General features: G+C 44.2%; 1 protein-coding gene and 1 pseudogene across 3 annotated transcripts in view; one reads left to right on the plus strand and one right to left on the minus strand.

Moving 5' to 3' along the window:
• The first annotated feature begins 1,277 nt into the window (after window positions 1-1,277).
• LOC146558907 (uncharacterized) lies at window positions 1,278-4,920 on the plus strand (annotated as a pseudogene).
• A 4,449-nt stretch (window positions 4,921-9,369) lies between these two features.
• Window positions 9,370-18,439, minus strand: part of ttll7 (tubulin tyrosine ligase-like family, member 7) — an 82,202-nt gene continuing 73,132 nt past the window's right edge. Inside the window, exons 20-23 of one of the 3 annotated variants that reach the window (XM_085246347.1) lie at window positions 16,900-17,073; window positions 15,573-15,673; window positions 11,997-12,101; window positions 9,370-11,177 (exon numbers count right to left, since the gene is read on the minus strand). In XM_085246347.1, the coding sequence (XP_085102473.1) occupies window positions 12,019-12,101; window positions 15,573-15,673; window positions 16,900-17,073 (358 nt within the window). In that variant the 3' untranslated portion in view covers window positions 9,370-11,177; window positions 11,997-12,018. The remainder of the gene's footprint in view (window positions 11,178-11,996; window positions 12,102-15,572; window positions 15,674-16,899; window positions 17,074-18,439) is intronic. The other 2 variants (XM_085246349.1, XM_085246348.1) reach the window with 2 other exon arrangements.

Below are 18,439 nucleotides of genomic sequence, written 5' to 3' on the forward strand. Positions count from 1 at the left end.
TTCTCATTTTGAGTCTCCCTTCTCACACTCGCAGCAGAGCGAGGGGCAGAGAGCAGTGATCACAGAGGAGGCGAGGAGATGTATGAGGGAAGGGATGGAGAGACGGGGAAAAGAAAGGAGAGGAAATGACAGCCTGCGCCAAGGAACGTCCTGCTCTCTTCTCTCCCATCAGAAGTGCTAATCCAACCAGCGGAGGTGCAGACCACCGCTCACATCTGCCTTCTCCTCTCCATCTTGTTAGGGACCAGATGGGAGAGAAAGTGACTTCCTGCTGTACTTCCACTACATGGCTTGTTCCCTCACATTAATACCTTCGCTGCTCAGCTCCATTTGTTACACACACTCCAGACACACACTCAGGGGGAGCCTCGGGCTGTGAATGATGGCCATATGCAGAACTGCGCTCATCTATAACCCCCCGTGGCTGCAACAAAGTACAGTAGGCACCTTGAGTGTTTCAACAAAGGTTAACATTTAGAAGTTCTGCGGGCCTGTCTGATTCGGCATCTCTGTGTAGTGTTCTCAGCTGAGCCGTAAAAAGTTATCAAACTGGGTTTGTAGGTAGAAGGTCACTGGTTTAAGTTCACGTGTGTGTGTGTGTGTGTGTGAGTAAAAATCCATCAGGAAAAGTGAACAAGTAACTCAGCATCCGCTTCAAGCAACCGCTGTGAGAAGTCACGTGACTGCTCTGCATCCAACAGCAGCCAGCAGTCACCGCACAGCTTCCAGGTGTGAGAGCGTGTTAATATGTAATTTGGAAACAAAGCAGAGGGGGAAAGCGTGCATGCTCAGCACAACATTTCCCCTGATGCTTATAAAAAGAAAAATACAACACAGCTGATGAGACGAGCGAGCGAGCGCCCGTTAACGACCAGCTCACCATTAAAACGAATGAAACCAACAACGACCCGCAAACCAGGGGTGTGTAGATTAATACACAACGAGTGGCGTCGCGAACAACTGTGTGTGCAATCGGCTAGCTATTTGTTTATTTGCAGAATGCAACTTTCTTTATGAGGTTGGCTGTTTACTTTATGTTCACTTAAAAACGACAGTCATCACCGTGTGCACTTCTAAACGCAGCGCTTTTGTTTTCGCTCCCATTTTCATCAGCTGAACTCAAACATCTGAAATTTTTTCTACATACACAAAAGACTCATGACTCTCAAATGTTGTTCTTAAATCTTTATAAATCTGTGTTAGTGAGCACTTCTCCTTTACCAAGATAATCCTTCCCCCCTCCCAGGTGTGGCATATCAAGGGGCTGATTAGACAGCATGAATATTGCACAAGTGTGCGTTAGACTGCCCACAATAAAAGGCCACCCTGAAATGTGCACAGTTGTGCCACCATTTGCCTCACGCAGGGCAACACATCTCCGTCGCATAGAGTTGATCAGGTTGTTGATCGTGGCCTGTGGCCTGTCCACTCCTCTTCGATAGCTGTGCGAAGCTGCTAAATATTGGCAGGAACTGGAACACGCTGTCGTACACGCCAAACATGCTCAATGGGTGACATATCTGGTGAGTATGCTGGCCATGCAAGAACCTTGCAATATGGGGCCGTGCATCATCATCATGGGGCCGTGCATCATCATGCTGCAACATGAGGTGATGGTCATGGATGAATGGCACAACAATGGGCCTCAGGATCTCGTCACGGTACCTCTGTGCATTCAAAATGCCATCAATAAAATGCACCTGTTGTTCATAACATACGCCAGCCCATACCAGAACCCCACCGCCACCATGGGCCACTCGATCCACAACGTTGACATCAGCAAACCGCTCACCCACACGACGCCACACACGCTGTCTGCCATCTGCCCTAAACAGTGAACACCGGGACTCATCTGTGAACAGAACGCCTCACCAACGCGCCAAACGCCATCGAATGTGAGTGTTTGCCCACCCAAGTCGGTTACGACGACGAACTGCGGTCAGGTCCAGACCCCGATGAGGGCGACGAGCATGCAGTTGAGCTTCCCTGAGACGGTTTCTGACAGTTTGTGCAGAAATTCTTTGGTTATGCAAACCGATTGTTGCTGCAGCTGTGTGGGTGGCCGGTCTCAGGCGATGTGGAGGTCCTGGGCTGGTGTGGTTACACGTGGTCTGCGGTTGTGAGGCTGGTTGGATGCACTGCCAAATTCTCTAAAACACCTTTGGAGACGGCTTATGGTAGAGAAATGAACATTAATTTCACGGGCTCAACAGCTCTGAGCTTCCTCAACAGCTCTGGTAGACATTCCTGCAGTCAGCATGCAACTGCACGCTCCCTCAAAGGTTGTGACATCTGTGGCACTGTGCTGTTTGATCAAACTGCACATTTCAGGGTGGCCTTTTATTGTCTAAGGCACACCTGTGCAATATTCATGCTGTCAAATCTGCCCCTTGATATGCCACACCTGTGAGGTGGGATGGATTATCTCGGCAAAGGAGAAGTTCTCACTAACACACATGTAGACAGATTTGTGAACAATATTTGAGAGTCATGGGTCCTTTGTGTATGTAGAAAATGTTTCAGATGTTTGAGTTCAGCTCAGCGAAAACAAAAGTGTTGCGTTTATAATTTTGTTCAGTGTATATATGTGATCCTGTGTGGATTAGAAAAAGTCTAAAATAAATTCAAACTTGTGTGACCAATTCTTGTTTTTTAAAGACATTAAAGACATATGCTGTACAATCATTCCACTTCTGGAAAACAGCTGCACAACTTGTAGGAAGTTTAGCTCTAACCAGTAGTTGAAAATTGTACAGATATTAATAATAGGTTGTCTTGTACATGTTCAAACGTACACACACGTGGTTTTGGTTCATTCCTGCATACACAGTCGTATGCACACATATTAGAACAAGCAGCTACAAAAAACTGGGGAAAAGGTTAAAGAAGTGCAAACAGAAATGAGTTTTCAGCACAGAAACCACAGATTCAGGCGATCGAATAGGCCTGTTACAAAGTTTAGTAGCTACTGCTGTATACACAGTGCCCTGGCCTTTTGGGGCTTTATGTGATATTGATAACATTTTTATGTTACTTTTGAATTTCACTGGAAGAAACTGAAGGGGAGCAAGAATAGGGCTGATGTCGAAGTGTTGTTAGCCGAGCTGCTGCCTTTGGACCAGCTGAGAAATCACCTCTCAGTCGTTTCTCGTGACTGTAGAAACAGTGAAATGGGAGTTTCCAAAATGGAAACAGGAAAAAATTAAAAGTGTGTAGTGTGACATTTATAAAGAATTGTTGAAGCAACTATGAAAAGGCTCTAACCATTCAATTAATGACCTAATCTATTAGGCCGTTATTTAAATTGTTGGTAATCACGCACTTTGTGTTTGAGCACTGCTCCTACAGACACTCATCTGAGGAACAATAGGATTATCCTGTCACGTGTCCCATTTTTATAGCATTACTGCACAGCCTGCCACAGGTTATTATAGAAATAAAGAAGAAGTAAAGAGATCCCTCCACTAACTTCAGAGGAGCTGTTATATTAAAATCTGGAGAAAATTAGCAGATGCGCTAATGCTCACAGCAGAGCCTTTCTATTTAAAGAGTGAGCAAACTGTTCAGACCATAATCTAGTTAACTACATTAATGATGGGATGAGATGCATCAGGATCTGTCTGATTCAGCTCAGCAGGTCACACTCTTTGATTGATCGCATTACTTTGCGGTAATAAATCAGAGCAGCGGCTGAATGCGGGGAAAAGTCGAGGCAAAACGGCTAATCAGTTTCCCAGGGAAGTGAACGGAGACCTCTTATTTAAAGAATTTTACACCCAGTTTAAAATTTTTGCTCATCTGTAAAATATATGAAAATAAAAACTTTACTCTGAAAATACCAATTTGTTGCGGAGAGGCAGAAGCGCACACGCAGTGAATAACTGGAGCCGGCAGGATGAGACCGTCCAGGCTCCGTGGCGTGCATGTGTTTGTTTATGTGTCAGTTACATGCAGGATCCCTGCTGAGAGCAAAGATGTTGCTATCAAGGCACCACACATAATGCACTGCAGCGTGTGTGTCCCAGTGAGAATACACATAAAAACACACACACACTCGGATGATGTCAGGACAGTGAGGCAGGTGTGAGGCCTGAAAAACTAATAAAATACAACTCATGTGAACATGCTACACACACACATACAACAATGAGCCAAAATATAACTGATTTTCTTTTCACAGCAACACATGTGGGGACACAGAGTATTACAGAGCTGGTGTAGAATCAGTTATTGTAGTGAATTGGATGTGGTGGAAATGGACAGTAAAGGACTAAGCAACTTTAACAAGGGCAAAGTCATTATAGCCATATGTCAGGGTCAGAGACGAGCGACAGCCTCAGAAATGAAGCTGCTGTAGAAAAACAATGCAGTTCCTCTAATGTCCACTTGAGGCTTGCAATAAAAACGAGCTTTTTGTCTTTATAGCTCATTTCGACCTGCACGCTTTTTCCTCTAGCTCAGCCTAACCTTAGTAGCTGCTGTGAAACTAAGGCTGCTCACAGAGGTCTAGAAAGCAGTCAGTAAACCCCTCCCACCCTGCGGTAACCGTCAGTCAGTACGGGAAACTGGTGGTTGCTGGAGGTTAGCGGCAGTCACCAGGAACCCAAAACATGCTAGCTGTGTTTTATCATGATTCATATAATACTGATGACGGAGTTTTAGGCTAATAGTCAGGCTAACACACGTACCAATCATCTTTTCTTTCCTCACAAAACCACTTCTTTTAAGTGTCTTAGCATATTTTGGTTCCTGCAACTGGTCCGTCGGGTTATTGTTTCCCCAGAAACACTTCCCTTGTGCTTTTGGAAATCTGTTTTTTCCTATTTCTGTTTTCTTTTTTCCTATTTCTGTTGTGTTTTGTGTGCTTTTGCAGCTGGTGTTTTCTTAAGTTGTGTGTTTGGCCTCTCAGGGCCACCGTAGACTTGGATCATTTCCTCATTTACTCTATTCTAGCTCTAAAATCTAAGCTGGACATTTCTGCGTTTGAGATGCTTAAATATGTTGGAGAGAACTCACACAGAGGCGATTCGGATGTTTGGGGGTGTCTCTGCCCACGATATCGCCATGGCAATGACAACAAATCAACACAAGGAAAGTTAGCTACACTTTGATTAGCAGATAGCATCATCCAAGCTAGCTTCCTGTTAGTAACTCTGTTTGTCCAGACCAGGTTGATTGTTCACTGCAGTGATCAACTTCTCCCACATTCTGACACCAAAGTGCACAGGTAACCATGATGCTATCTCATGATATTTGTATAGTATGGCTGATCCTTCAGAAGTTGAATTACTCTCAAGTCCCCCTAGTCAGCAACAGTGATTTCCTACCAACATGTCTCCAAGGAGGGACAAACCATTAACTTGCAATAGAGGATGTGTCAGAACAAGTCTTATCTGCGGCAGCTCCACCTCACACCTTTCAGGACTTAAAGGATTTGCTGCTAATTTCCTGTTGCCAGATACCACGGGGCACTTGCAGAAGACTTGCCTGTATGGGTCAGAGCTATTTTGGCAGCAAGCAGAGGACCAACAGCAAATAAGGCAAGGGTGGTCATAATGCTTTGGCTTAAGTGTACAGCGCATGCTGCCATTACACACCCCATTGGTAGGAGAGAGTCATAATCCACACACACAAACCTCATGTCATACACAGGCAGTAAACAGGCAATATTTGTCTGATAAGAAAGGTCACTTTTGTTATTCGAATGCACACAGACCACTACAAGCTCCACTTTTAAAGCTTCGATTGAAAGAAAAAGGAGGGCAGCTGGGTTTCTGGACACCTCGCTCAGGCAGTCATAATTACAGAATAAACCACGCTGCTCTTTTCCCTCCATGTCATTTGGAATAGTGGATTAAGAGCAGATTTGAAGCCTTGCCATCTGTGTTTTGCACCAGAGTGTGCTTCCTTATCTCATCTGAACCATCCACCTCTCAAACAGCTCCCAGTCGCTTTTGTACTCTCCAAGCCGAAGAGGTCGGCTTAGGGCCCCGAAACTGGGTCATCTGGGTTTAGCTCAAAAAAGAAAGAAAGAAAAAAAACCAGGCTGGACTCTGGCTGCAAAGCTGCCTGGACCACACACAGGTAGGGGGAGAGAGGGATGGAGCAATCAGTGGGGATGGGGATGAGGGGAGTGATGGGTAGAAAGGTCAGGACTGAACAGTGCAGTCCCATTGCAAGGGGGGGTGGGGGTATTTTTGGATGGCGCGGCAGGGTCACAGAGCCAGACAGTCACTGCCCCTGCTCTCGTCTGGTTGTGGGGGCCGTGGCCAAGGCGAAGGCCAGAGGGCCTCAAGGTCACGCCCTGCAACTCTTCTGTTGACAGGAACGGGGAGGGCGAGGTAGAAAGGGCACAAGAATCTGTAAGGTTAGCTGCTGTTACAGGTCTAAATAAAACTGGCTCTGTCCTCTGTCTCCACACGCACAGACGTCAGTGCAGGGTATCTACAGGTCAAGACAGAACGAGAAATAGCTGATGCACACACGCTCTCATTTCTGAGGCAAGTGGCGGGTCAGGAGTGTCACCTGTCCAGCACGGCCTCTGCTGTGAAATGTAATATCAGTTGGAGGTTAACCCACATGGATATCGAATGGACAGGGAGTTTGAAAACCATTAGAGTACAGCAGCACTTAAATTAAGTGTTTGCACTTAGTTACACTTGAATTTGCCTGTTTGTTTTTTTTCTTTTCACTTTCCATTTCAACACCTACAGATTTTGACTTAATGGTTCTCGCTCAATTATAACATAACTGTCTCAGGTCAGCATAAGAGACAAAGTTATCCACACCTCGAGTTCCCAGACTCGTGGCAGGCCATTAAGTTACTTCACAGCATTTTTTTTTGTTTACACTCATCTGCAGTAATTAGCCTGAACTTGATGTCGTGGTTAGGTTGTGTTCAGGCTCTGAAAGCTAAAAGCATATTTAGTCACCCCACTCCCACTTAGTCATCACAAAAAAGTCTGACTTTGTGTTTATTGTTGAGTGTTTTGTACAATTTAAGGCAAGAAAAAAAAGGTCCTCCCGGAGTGTCTTCCCCTCCTCTCAGCTGACTGGAGGGGGTGCGTCAGGGTCTGCGTTTGATTGGCGTCCCACCAGCTGCTGCCAAAGTGTCAGCACTACAGCAGGGAGCGAGAGCCAAAGTAAAGAAAGCTGTTCTCCTGTGTCACGGGCAGACAGTGTGTTTGTGAAGAGTGACGACCACACCGGCATCTAACCAGACCCGAGTGACATTTGCATTTACATTTAGATGCTGTTAAAAGCGCTGCAGCTGAGCAGCTAATTATGTGTTTAGCCTGGAAACCAACCCCAGCAGTGAATGGCTGTTTGACACCCTAAACTACATGCTACAGTTCAAAAGTTAAATAAGGCAGATACTTCAGGAGAGAAAAAAAGTTTGCATGAGTCGTTCAGAGTCGCCTTCGAAAACGTAAAAAGTAGTCCATCAACTCAAATACCACAACAGTATTTGACTCAGTTACTGCGAGAAATAGAGGGTCCTGTCCACCTGTACAGTACAGTTTGCATCCAAGGAGCCAGACTTGTCAGTTTTTATATGCTCCTTTATTCCCAAGAGGTTGACACAGCGGGTAGCTCTGCATACTTTGATTGGTGGGACTTTTTACACTTGGCTTTTTTCCTGATGCATCCCCCAAATGGATTGATGTCTTATCCCAGGATCAAACTGGGAATCATTTGTTTGTTTTCATTTGCAAATGTATAACTGCTACACTACGGGGCCACCTGTAATTTTTAAGTGGTCTGGAGTAATACTTCCATTTTTTCTTTTCTTGCTTTTTCCACTCATTTTCAGTCCAGTCCTTGTACCTGATCATTTTCACAGGAATGTTTTTATGTTAAGTCACCTAACACAAATTTTTTGAATCATTCAGGCACAAAAAAAGGCACCAAACACAAAGAAATGAGCAGTGGTGCACATTGTTGTGTGTTTACATATAACAGAAAAAACTCAGTAAAGGACTAAACTGCATCTTAGCAGCCTCTCACAAAAAAACTAAACATCTTTTGTTTCAATTTCTTTAGCTGAATCTATGAAAAATGCCAAAGATAACTCAGTTTGACAGGCATAAAATAGTATTTTTTAACAGCAAGGTAATTCTCAAAGAGCTATTAGCCAAAAAAACTTGGCATAGCTCAGCATAGTGTGCAGTGTGTTCTTAAATCTTTTGAGAGAACTGGACAAGTGGAAGACAAAAGAAGAAGTGTCGAGCTTGAATTTAGAATTGATCTGCAGCAGGTGAACGGGTCTGAAAGTCATGCCTTTAAGAAGAAAATACAGCAAAGACTTGACACAAGACTCAAGAGATGCATCTGTCTCTACAGTTGATCCAACTACTGTTCACTGAAGCCTCATCAGAAATGCTCTCAGTGGAAGGATGGTTTTCACGAAGCCATTCTTAAGGAAAGGAACCAGGAGGAAAGGCTGAGGTACGCCAGGTTACACGAGAACTGGGCTGAAAATCAGTGGCAGCAGGTCTGATGAATACAAATTAGAAGTTTTGGGGTCAAATCGTTGTCAATATGTAGAAGACCTACAACAGTGAGTGTCTACAGTCATCTGTGAAACATGGCAGAGGCTCTGTCATGGCTTGGAACTGCATTTCAGCCTGTGGTGTTGGGGATCTGCTGAGTTTAAGAAAAAAGTGCCATCAGATTAAAGTTTTCATTTTTCAGCCACTGCAGTAAGTGCATAAATGGGTAGAAATGGAGCACTATCAGTCATGGATTAGCCCAGACCTCAACATTATCGAAGCAGCGATGAAAGGTCATCTCGACAGAGACTGGAACAAAAGGCAGCAACATCCAAAAAAGAGCTTTGAATGTCCTTCGAGAAGCCTGGAGGACTCTTTGTGGCCGATGGGCCTGGTTCTGCCGGAGGTTTCTTCCTGTCAAACGGGAGTTTTTCCTTCACACTGTTGCCGAGTGCTGGCTCGTAGCGAGTCATCTGATTTTGGGGTTTTCTCTTTATTATTGTAGAATTGTCACATTACAAAGCTGTTCTGATTTGGTGCTATAAAACAAACTGAATTGAATTGGTGGTCATAACAAATATTGACTTTGCACCTATTTCCCATTTTCATGTGGCTTTCAAGGGTTTGCGGACGGGGTTGTAAAAGCGAAACTCCTCTTCACATTTTCTTTTTTAAAATGTAAGTCATACTCGGCTTACTTTTCGTCTCCTTTTCACAATCTTCCATTTAATCTGCGTTCTCTGTAATTTTCCAATTCAGCACCAAGGCTACATTTGATTGAAAAGGAAAGCAGAGCACAATCTGTAACTACACTGCCACTTTTTAAAATAGTGTAAAAAAGTAATAATAATATTAATGAATGAGAAAAAAGGTGAAATCAGTTTGTTTAAATATTTTATTGCTATGTAAAATTAAAAATCTCATACCTCCAATGAAAAAGTCCGGCTCTTAAATAAGACAAATCAATCAGGCAAAATAAAAATGTTTGGCATTGTGAACGGATGCTGGGGACGAGGGGAGAGTTCAGTTTGAGCAGATTTAGCGCAGCATTGCTGCTACACTTGTTAGTCAAAACTGTTACAAAACGCACCGTAGCGTACAGACTACCATCTTTGAAATTCTAGTTATCAACTCATGGGCTAGTACACATAGTAAACTACGAAACATGGACACAATGTTTCTCCCTATTAACATTTAATCATTTAACCGAAGGCTTACAGTAGTTCATGACACATTAACCTTAAATAAAAGTCAACCAACACATGATGCAGACGTGCGTATTATTGGCACATCTGTGAAATCCCGAGCACTTAACTACAGTGCGGTGGTGGGTGTTGGGGGGGGGCTGTAGCTGCTCATCCCAGCCAAATCTCTGCTGTTACAGTACAATACATTTGAACAGATCAGCCAAGTAATTCAGCGCGTCGAACAATCTCTAAATCGTGCAACAGATCCTCGTCATCCCTAACGCATCCAAACTCGAGACGACAAACATAAAAGTGAAGTGTCTTCTTTTCAGTGCAGCCAAACACAAAGAAGATGAGAATAATTAATGTCAACGCAGAACTTCAAGTATATTCCAAACGCAGCTCCTTTGTCTAACCACTACATCAGAGTCTAAAGGGACTAAAATCTAGTCATGCAAGCCACTTTTCTCTCTCTGTTACAAACTGCAAAGTGCATATTAGGAACTGGTGTGCGCTCTCTGAGAGGTTTGGCTCTTGATGCTGTGGCATTAAAGTCGTCTCATTCTCTAAAGAGGCAAATAGGCTCAGCTTTACTACACTGACATTCTAACCGTTGTGTTGCTCAATAGTGCTGCACTTAATAATATCACACAGGGAAAACATGAAGCGTTAGCGTTCAAAAGGCGACCCGTTTTCGGGTCCTCCGGGCACCACATCTGGACTGCAAAAAACCTCCAAAAGCGAGAACATAAAGTGACTGTTGTTAACATAAAGCCTCTCTTATAAGTTACGAAATAAATAACATTTCAACATTTCAGAAAATGGAAACAAAATAACTGATTATAGTCGGCAAAAATAAGTTTTGTACATCCACTTTTTTTAATTTAAATGATGGATAGCTTTGTTAGTCCATGTGCATTATGCATCAGCATTCACTGCAGTCATGGAAAAACCTTAGAAAATAAATAAGTACATAAATAAATAATCCTTGCATTGTTTTAGTGTTTGTTATTCTTTTCTTTTACAGTACCATGACTTGTAACTGTACAGTGAGTATAATACAGCAGTTACAATGAGAAACGCGGGGCAAGCCCATCGCCTGGCATTCGAGGGGCTAGAGGGAGGGGACCGAGGGTAATGGTGGTCTGCTGAGCAGAGTGAGCAGCTCCCTTTAGCGATCCCAAATCATCCAGCCTTGCTTTGTTGATCTTCCACAAGGAGACTGGGCCAAAACCAGGCCCCAACCTGGGGTCCAGAGCAGCACCAAATTCAGATCTATACCAGGACACCTAAGATCTGGGTTTGGCTAAAAAAGTCAAGGGAGGCGAGGTTGGGGAGGAGAGGGGAGGTCAAAAGGCCAGGGTTGCCACGGTGACCTCAGAAGTGGCCCATCCTGGCGGCAAAAAGGTTACGGGAGCGTGGCACGGCTGAGGAGATGCTGCCAAAGCTGGACGAAGGCCACTTCATGATGAACTGGGAGGTCACTGGCAGCAGATACCTGGACAGACGGACAAGAGCGAGGGACGGAGGGATTAGGAGAGAGGATGAACATAATGAGAGGATTAGTCATGCAAAGGTCGCAATTTAGAGGTCGGGGCGCCTGAGTAGGCACTGAGACAGCATATAGCCAACTTTTCATTAATGGTTCTACCACTTATGACCATCTCCATTTGCACAATTCAACTTTAATATTTGCTTGGAAGTTTGAAGATTAAAAAAAGAAAGAAAAGGAAAGAAAAGTGAAAAGAGTAGAAAAAAAGAAAAACTGGAGACTTGTGAGATCCGTATGAACTGCAGCACTTGTTAAAACAGCTACGTTATTTTTTTAGAAAATTCCAGAAGAAAGTAAAAAGCGCCAGTTGTACATATCACCACGGACCAAGATGGCATCTTCAGATGTTTGGTTTTGTTTGTTCAACGGTCCAAAAAGCCCCAAATAGTCTTTTTTAAATCACATTTAACCAAAACAAACAAATAAAAAAATCTTCACATTGAAAAAGATGAAAATAATAAACATTTGGCTTTCTTCTCTTTGCTTGGCGATTCTTGTGTTTATCAAAATAATGATTTATGTTCTAATCTTTTAATCTTTTCAGCTCCAGTTTTGTGTAATGTACCAAATCTAAAGTATCATACACACAGAGCTCTTAGCTGCGGTCCTGTTTAATTAGGTTATGTGCAGTAATTATGCATCTGCTCGTACAGTAATAAATCATGGACCTCATACCGACTGTCTTTTCTCTCAGTACAACTGTTTTTTGGGGGTTTTCAGCTTTGATCCTTACATTATTTGGTATCATGAACATAAAATCCTCACCTATCATTCCGAGGCACAGGCGTCAGTACCTTTCTAAGACTTTTCTATGACACCTTCCACCGAGACAGAGCAGTGAGGCAGCTCCTGCTAACAGCGTTCCAGTACCTGAGAATGAGACCAGTGTCAGGTTGAGTCAAGGCGAGGGCTGAACCCCGCTTCCATCTTCCTTAGTTAAGGGAAATGAGTCAGGTATGGTTGTCAGAGAAATGTCAGATGAGATGATCGGGATCCTGGACAAGGTTAACTGAAGGTTATGCAAATGTTAGGGTAGCGTTCAGAAGACATGAGACGGGATGCTTGGATTCTTCTAGACTGATCGCTTAGAACAAGATTTACATTTATGGGCTTTCCCAGCACACATTCATATTGTGATATGAGACATTATGCGATCTTATTGCTATATCCGTGGCAAAAATCCTAAGCTAATAATAAAAATACATCTAATATTCGTTTAGTTAAATGAGTACAATGGTCAAAGGGAACGGTCCCCATGGAAGCTCTTAAGATGTGACAATCTAATCAAAAGGGAGCCACTGGCACTGAGGATTACAGAGCGAAGAAATAATATCTCCTTTTAAGCCAGAGCAGCGATAGCACACTTTTTCTCTGACAGCCCTCGTTTCTTGTGAAATAGCTCTTGGACAAATTAGCTGAGCAGCTTCTTCTGAAGTCGACCGGAAAAGGGGAGGAAAAAAAAAAGCATGTCGCTAAGGGCATCTGTTTCAACACAGCCCCAGACCCAGGAGAGTTAGGAGGGATTCAAATTAACTTGATTTACTCCAATGAGAGTGTCCTTGAAACGGCTTCAAGTGGGCCGCAGGTATCCCTCCAGCACACCATCTTCATCTGTGACTGGACTCGGCTGAACAATGGCTCAGTCCGACACTTCATCTCAAAGTTCTCCACTTAAACCCCAGAGAGGTTTGCAGGATACGCTCTGCTCTCGGCCTTTCACATACGTTCCCAGCAGGTAGCTCAAAGTGCGCTCTTAAAAGAGCCTTCTAACGATTTTATAGCACGGTGTTGGGTGCCACCCTTTGGATTAACTCCTGCTTTACTTATGTTTCTCCTCTCTGTGCTCGACACCTTAAAACATGTAAAGATTCACCCTACATCCACCGGGAATTCTGTAGCTTTGCAGTGTCACGCTTCAGTTCGTTTCCAAAGTTTTTGCTGTAAACTCCAAGAAAAGACACGAGGGAGGAAAAAAAGATAAGAAAATTGAATACTGAACATTCATTAGGGGCCAAGTGTGTGTTCTCTGAGATCCTCGGCTAGTCACTTTGAGAATATTCAGCTCATAAAAAGAATCACTGTGGTGATACTGGCAAGGGGTGAGATGGGGTGAGATGAGGGGGGGATCTTCTCATGTCCAAATGGCTGTCATCTCTGCAGGCTGCATTTAATTGGACCCTCGTTCAGCTTCTTCCAGGTTTGTCCTCTGTTTGATTGTTAAGAAGGTCTTGGCAACAATGTGCATGCTTGAAAGCCAGTGGGTTGCGGCTCATTCATGCACTTGTGCTTTACTTCAATTCATCAGTTGACAGGCACACACTCTATGCACCAATCCATACATGCAATGCTACAATCTAGTGCAGTTCCTCCTGACAGGCCGATCTTAAGTCCTCCATCAAAATTCGACTGCCGCAGTGAAATGACAGAGGCCCCGACAAAACAAAACACCATGACTGAGGAAGGAGAAGGAGACTGCTGCGATAGCTGATGCAATCAGAAATAAGAGGTACAAAAGAGGCTTGAAGGTTATCTGCAGCCCTCATTCAGCTCCACACCCCAATTAACCCTAATTACTGCCACAGTTTTCAGACAAATGAAAGTTAATAGGATCTGAAACTTTTGTCATCATGGGAAAATTGTCTTTGGGTATTGACAGCAATTCCAAGCTTAACAAGAAAGTCATTAGTGGGGCTATTTGGCTACTTCTTCTCATCTGCCCACACAGGACGAAGGACTTGCCTATAACCCCGCCAGGCTGTTGACACACCTGATCGGGGCACTTCTCACGGGAAGGATGCTTGAACTCGAGCAGGCAGGTGTGGTCAACAATGGAGACCCCGTGGACCCGATCAACGCTGATGTGTGACAAAGGCTGGTGTATGTGTGTGCACGCACATGAGACAGTGGGTTGAATTTACAGTACAAAACTCATTTAAATGTTGCATAGCAAACTGTTTGAGGCCATCATAGCTATCTATAAGATTTAAAAAGGAAAGCCCAATACAAATGGATCATTCTATGAAAAACATGTCCTTAAAAGCCTTTGAGGAATAAGAAATATGAGTGTCAATAATGAATATGGTCTTATTATACTGCAGTGTTGCAGTCTTTGACAACAGCAGGTGGATGAGTGTATTTCATTTTTCTAATTCAGGCCTGAAAAGTTCTGAAAGCTTCAGTTTATTATTGTAAAGTCATTAGTAACAATGTATTTATTTAAAAGTCTCAATTAAAGCAACCATTAACCACATTCTAATGTTTAGGTATAATGGTCATTACTTGTGTGATGCAAATATTCATTCTGTCTGTCATGCAAAGATGCAGTGTGTTTAGTCCAGCTGATGTCGCATCACCAAGAAAACAAAAGCAAGCACCTTCCAAAGTTTAGCGTGAATTCCACTTTTTGTGGAAGATGTTGCTTTAAAAACAGATAAACTCAATCAAACAGTGACATATCCTCCAAATGTCCTGTGCAGCTGGATGGGAACAGAGCAAAGGAAAAGTAGTTGGAGGTTAGTGGAGTGCGAGTTACTGAAGAGGGACTGATGATCGTTGTGTAACAGTCACATGACATGTGCATGCACACCCACGCGCTCTCATACACACACAATTTACCCTCTCATAAAAAGCTTATGCATCAATGACAAAATAATCCTAATTGCTTCTCAGCTATCTGAAGTGGTGGTGGGTTGCAACTGTCCCCTGCATGCCTGATGGAGAGATGCGAGCCACTTGTGCCGTGAAACTGCAAGCCACGCCATGTGAGGCCGAGCCAATTTCTGCCTTCTTGTGACAAGAAGAGAGGGGTGCTTAGGGTTGATCATGGCACTGATGCGGTGCAGGTGAGACGCTCGGCTCCCGCCGAGGCCACTCGTACTGAAAATGCACTCGGGGTGAGATGCTCTTGATAAAAAGCACTGAGTGAAAGGCGCAGTTGTAAAGCATGTGGTTAAAAAAGGATGATGCGCTGCAAGCTGGCCGAATGGTTGCGGGGTTGACCAGCAGAGCTCCAAACAGTCTGAATACGCCTCTTTCCCTCTGAACACACTTTGTCACCGTTTTGCTCTATTTGAGCATTTAAAACACATCCTGTTCTTTTGCCGTATCAATTAATCTCAGCGTGGCTTATTTATTAAATGCTAGTGAGGGACAGAAGAGGAGACCATGCTAGACTGTTGGTTGTGCAGCCAAAACAACCATCTCTGGGCAAGTGGGATCAAGCCTGTGTTACAGCTGTGAGGGTGGTGGAGACAGCAGAAAGCAGTGAGTAGGGACAGTGCTGGAAGATGGTGGGGAAAGGGAGGGGGGCGGGGGTTTAGCAGAACTAAACCAAGCAGAGACCTGCATCGAGGGGCGAAGAGACGGAGGAGGAGGAGGAAGCGGCAGCGACAGCAGCAGGAGTGGAGCCATGGGTAGAGGTTGGTCCAGCAGCAAATGGGAAGCTTTTTTTACACAGACATATATAGACACAAGAAATAGGGAGAGACACACCAACGCGTGCTTAAAGGATACCTACAGCGAGTATCTGGACACACTGGGCTTGATGGAGCTATGAATTCTAGTTGTTAGTTATTTCATCGCGTTATCACATCTGAACAAACTGAGTTAAGAAAAAACATGAGCAGGATAGTCAAAACCTAAACCGGCTCTTCAACCATACACAAACCCTTAATACTTTTTTAACAGCTGAGGTTTTTATACAGTAGGTGCAAAGTGATAGCCTGTTAAAATATGCGCAAGAGTTATGAATCATGTAAAGTGAGGCCCCAGGAAATAAGGAGCTCTCTCTCGTAAGGTCATTTGCTGCACAGGCTCATCTGGGGTCTAATTGAATTAAGCAGGCCTCGAGGGGCCCCGGGCTAACCTGAGCGCTAATCTGTGGGCCATTATTTCCTGTTAACAGCACACTCCCTCTCTCCCACTGCCGACCCAGCTCCCTCCCTGTCTGCCAGCCCAAAGCATATGTGATTTAAAAGTTCACTCATTACAAACCCAAGCTGCTGTCTCCTGCGGGGATCAACCTTAAAAAACAGAATGAGGCTGATTTTTTTTTGCTTGTTTGTTTTTATCAGGGTCTCCTAATGAAGATGATGTCTTTAAGGCTCTGCGGAGGCGAGAGAGCAAATGTTTTCTGACAGAGGTATAATGATGATAGGGCTGGAAATTTTAAATCAGAGTCTTTTTCTGTCTGTATCAGTGACTTTAATCAGTTTTGTTTCAGTGGGTTTTTGTCAGAGTTGTAAGTTTATTAATAGGTGCTTTAACAAGTTTCCAGCTACACCTAAATATTGGAGGAAGACACTGAAATAAGTGTCTTTGTTCAGAAGCCCAGTGGAGAGATGTGCAGAGCAAATAATGTCTAATTCCTTTAATTTGTTGCGATACCATTATGGCTAAACTGTTGCTGGTAATTAACTGTAATAATAATGAATTTGAGACCCATTTCTAAAGATGCCTCCTGGACCAAGCCATTACCATTTTTTTAAACAGTTCAATTCAATTTTCTTTGCAGGAGTTAATCTCAACATTGTGCACGAGGATACCTATGACATTTGAACACCCTCAGATCTTATACAGTATGGAGGATGGATAATTAGCTCTCTGTGGCAGCGGGAAGCTAGAAGAATCTTTCAAAAATACAGCTGAAATGCTCGGATGTGCATCTCACCTGGTGTCATCCCACTCCGGGCTGAGTCCGGTCAAAGAACCGCGAGACTCTGAGACAAACTTGTAGACGACCAACAGGCAGTCTCGGCACAGCTGGACCAGCCTGCGACAGCACTGCAGCTCCTGGGGTGACACCACCTCACTGCTCTTGCTGAAGATGGTCTCCCAAGATGAACTGCAGAGCAGAGAGAAGTAGTTTAACACACACACACACACACACACATATATATATTTAAATTCTTCTTTTTCGCTTTAACTCATCATTATGAAGTCAATGTTGCTTGCACAATGTAATGACAGCGTTGTTGTTAAATTAGTTCCCTATAAGTCTTTGTCGAGCCGATTCGGTCTCCCTCCAGGCACAAAATTACCAGCTGGATGTCAATGGCATCTAAAAAGTATCATTTTAATGTACAGTGTCTAGTGTACGCATGATAACCACATACAAACACGCAGCCTTTCCCTCTCCATGCGTGCGTACACAGCGCAGACATACAGGAAGACAGACACACTGAGGGGGATAAAACAAATCCTGGTACAGTTAACCCCCTTTACAACCCCGGACATACCCCTGACTGTGAGAGAGCCTCAACAACTGAGGAACACAACCCCGGGGGGTACTTTTGATGTCTACCCCGTTTCACTTCTTGGGAGGTGGGGGTGGCTCCTCTGAAAGGGTTCAAAACAGTGTGCGTTTCCATTCTCTTCCTCAAAGTCGTTTTCAAAGCCTGTTGAATTCATCAGCAACAATAGCTGCGAGGCTGTTTGATTGTTGTTAAGTCCCTCAGATAAAATATCAAACAACAGACCGAGAGGAGGTTGCGGGGGGAGCGCTTCCCCTTGGATTTGGCGTGTGCTATCCGAGGTGCGCCGCTTCACTGTCTCCATGTGATATCAGGGCCCCCTGTTGGGTTCATCCGTGTTGGGGCCGTGGCCCGCTGTAGGGAGGGGCCAGACGATAGGCTAGCAAGCTAGCTGGATGATCCTGGGCAGGCTGTGATCAGACAAAAGCTGGACGGGGTGCAGCATGATGGGGGTGGCTGAGGCTAGGGTTGGCTAATCCTCATGAGCCACATGAGCCAATAGCCCTTCTGCCCAATCTCTCTGCTCTCTTTTTACCGTCTCTTTCTCACTCGGTCGCTCCTCCACTTTTTCTCCAGCCACACTTCCATAAAACGGGAGCTTTCACCAGGGAGCAGCACTTTTTGAAGGAATTCAACATGTTTCAACCACAGGGAACCAGGTCTAAATTAAGTTCTGGGGTAATTAGTTTAGCCCCCTAAAAGCCCTGGGAAGGTAGTATTTTCTGAAAGTTCAGGTCCTCTGGGGTTGGAGCTTGAAGCGATAAAAAATGTTTGATTGGTCGAGCACTCGGAGCGTTTTAGCCGGCCTGAGACTGACTGTGCGATCACACAGTAAAAATAAAAAAAATAAAATGTTTGCTTACTTTCAGAAATACAGCAGGAATTATCGGTTACTGTCTGTAAACGCCACGTTCAGACTGGGACAGACGGATGAGAAAAAGCGAGAGCAGAAGTGGT

This window comes from Mchenga conophoros, linkage group LG15 (assembly GCF_057382185.1).
Source record: "Mchenga conophoros isolate Kocher_MC1m ecotype Shallow Benthic linkage group LG15, M_conophoros_male_GT1.1, whole genome shotgun sequence".
In the NCBI taxonomy this organism is placed as follows: Eukaryota; Metazoa; Chordata; class Actinopteri; order Cichliformes; family Cichlidae; genus Mchenga; species Mchenga conophoros.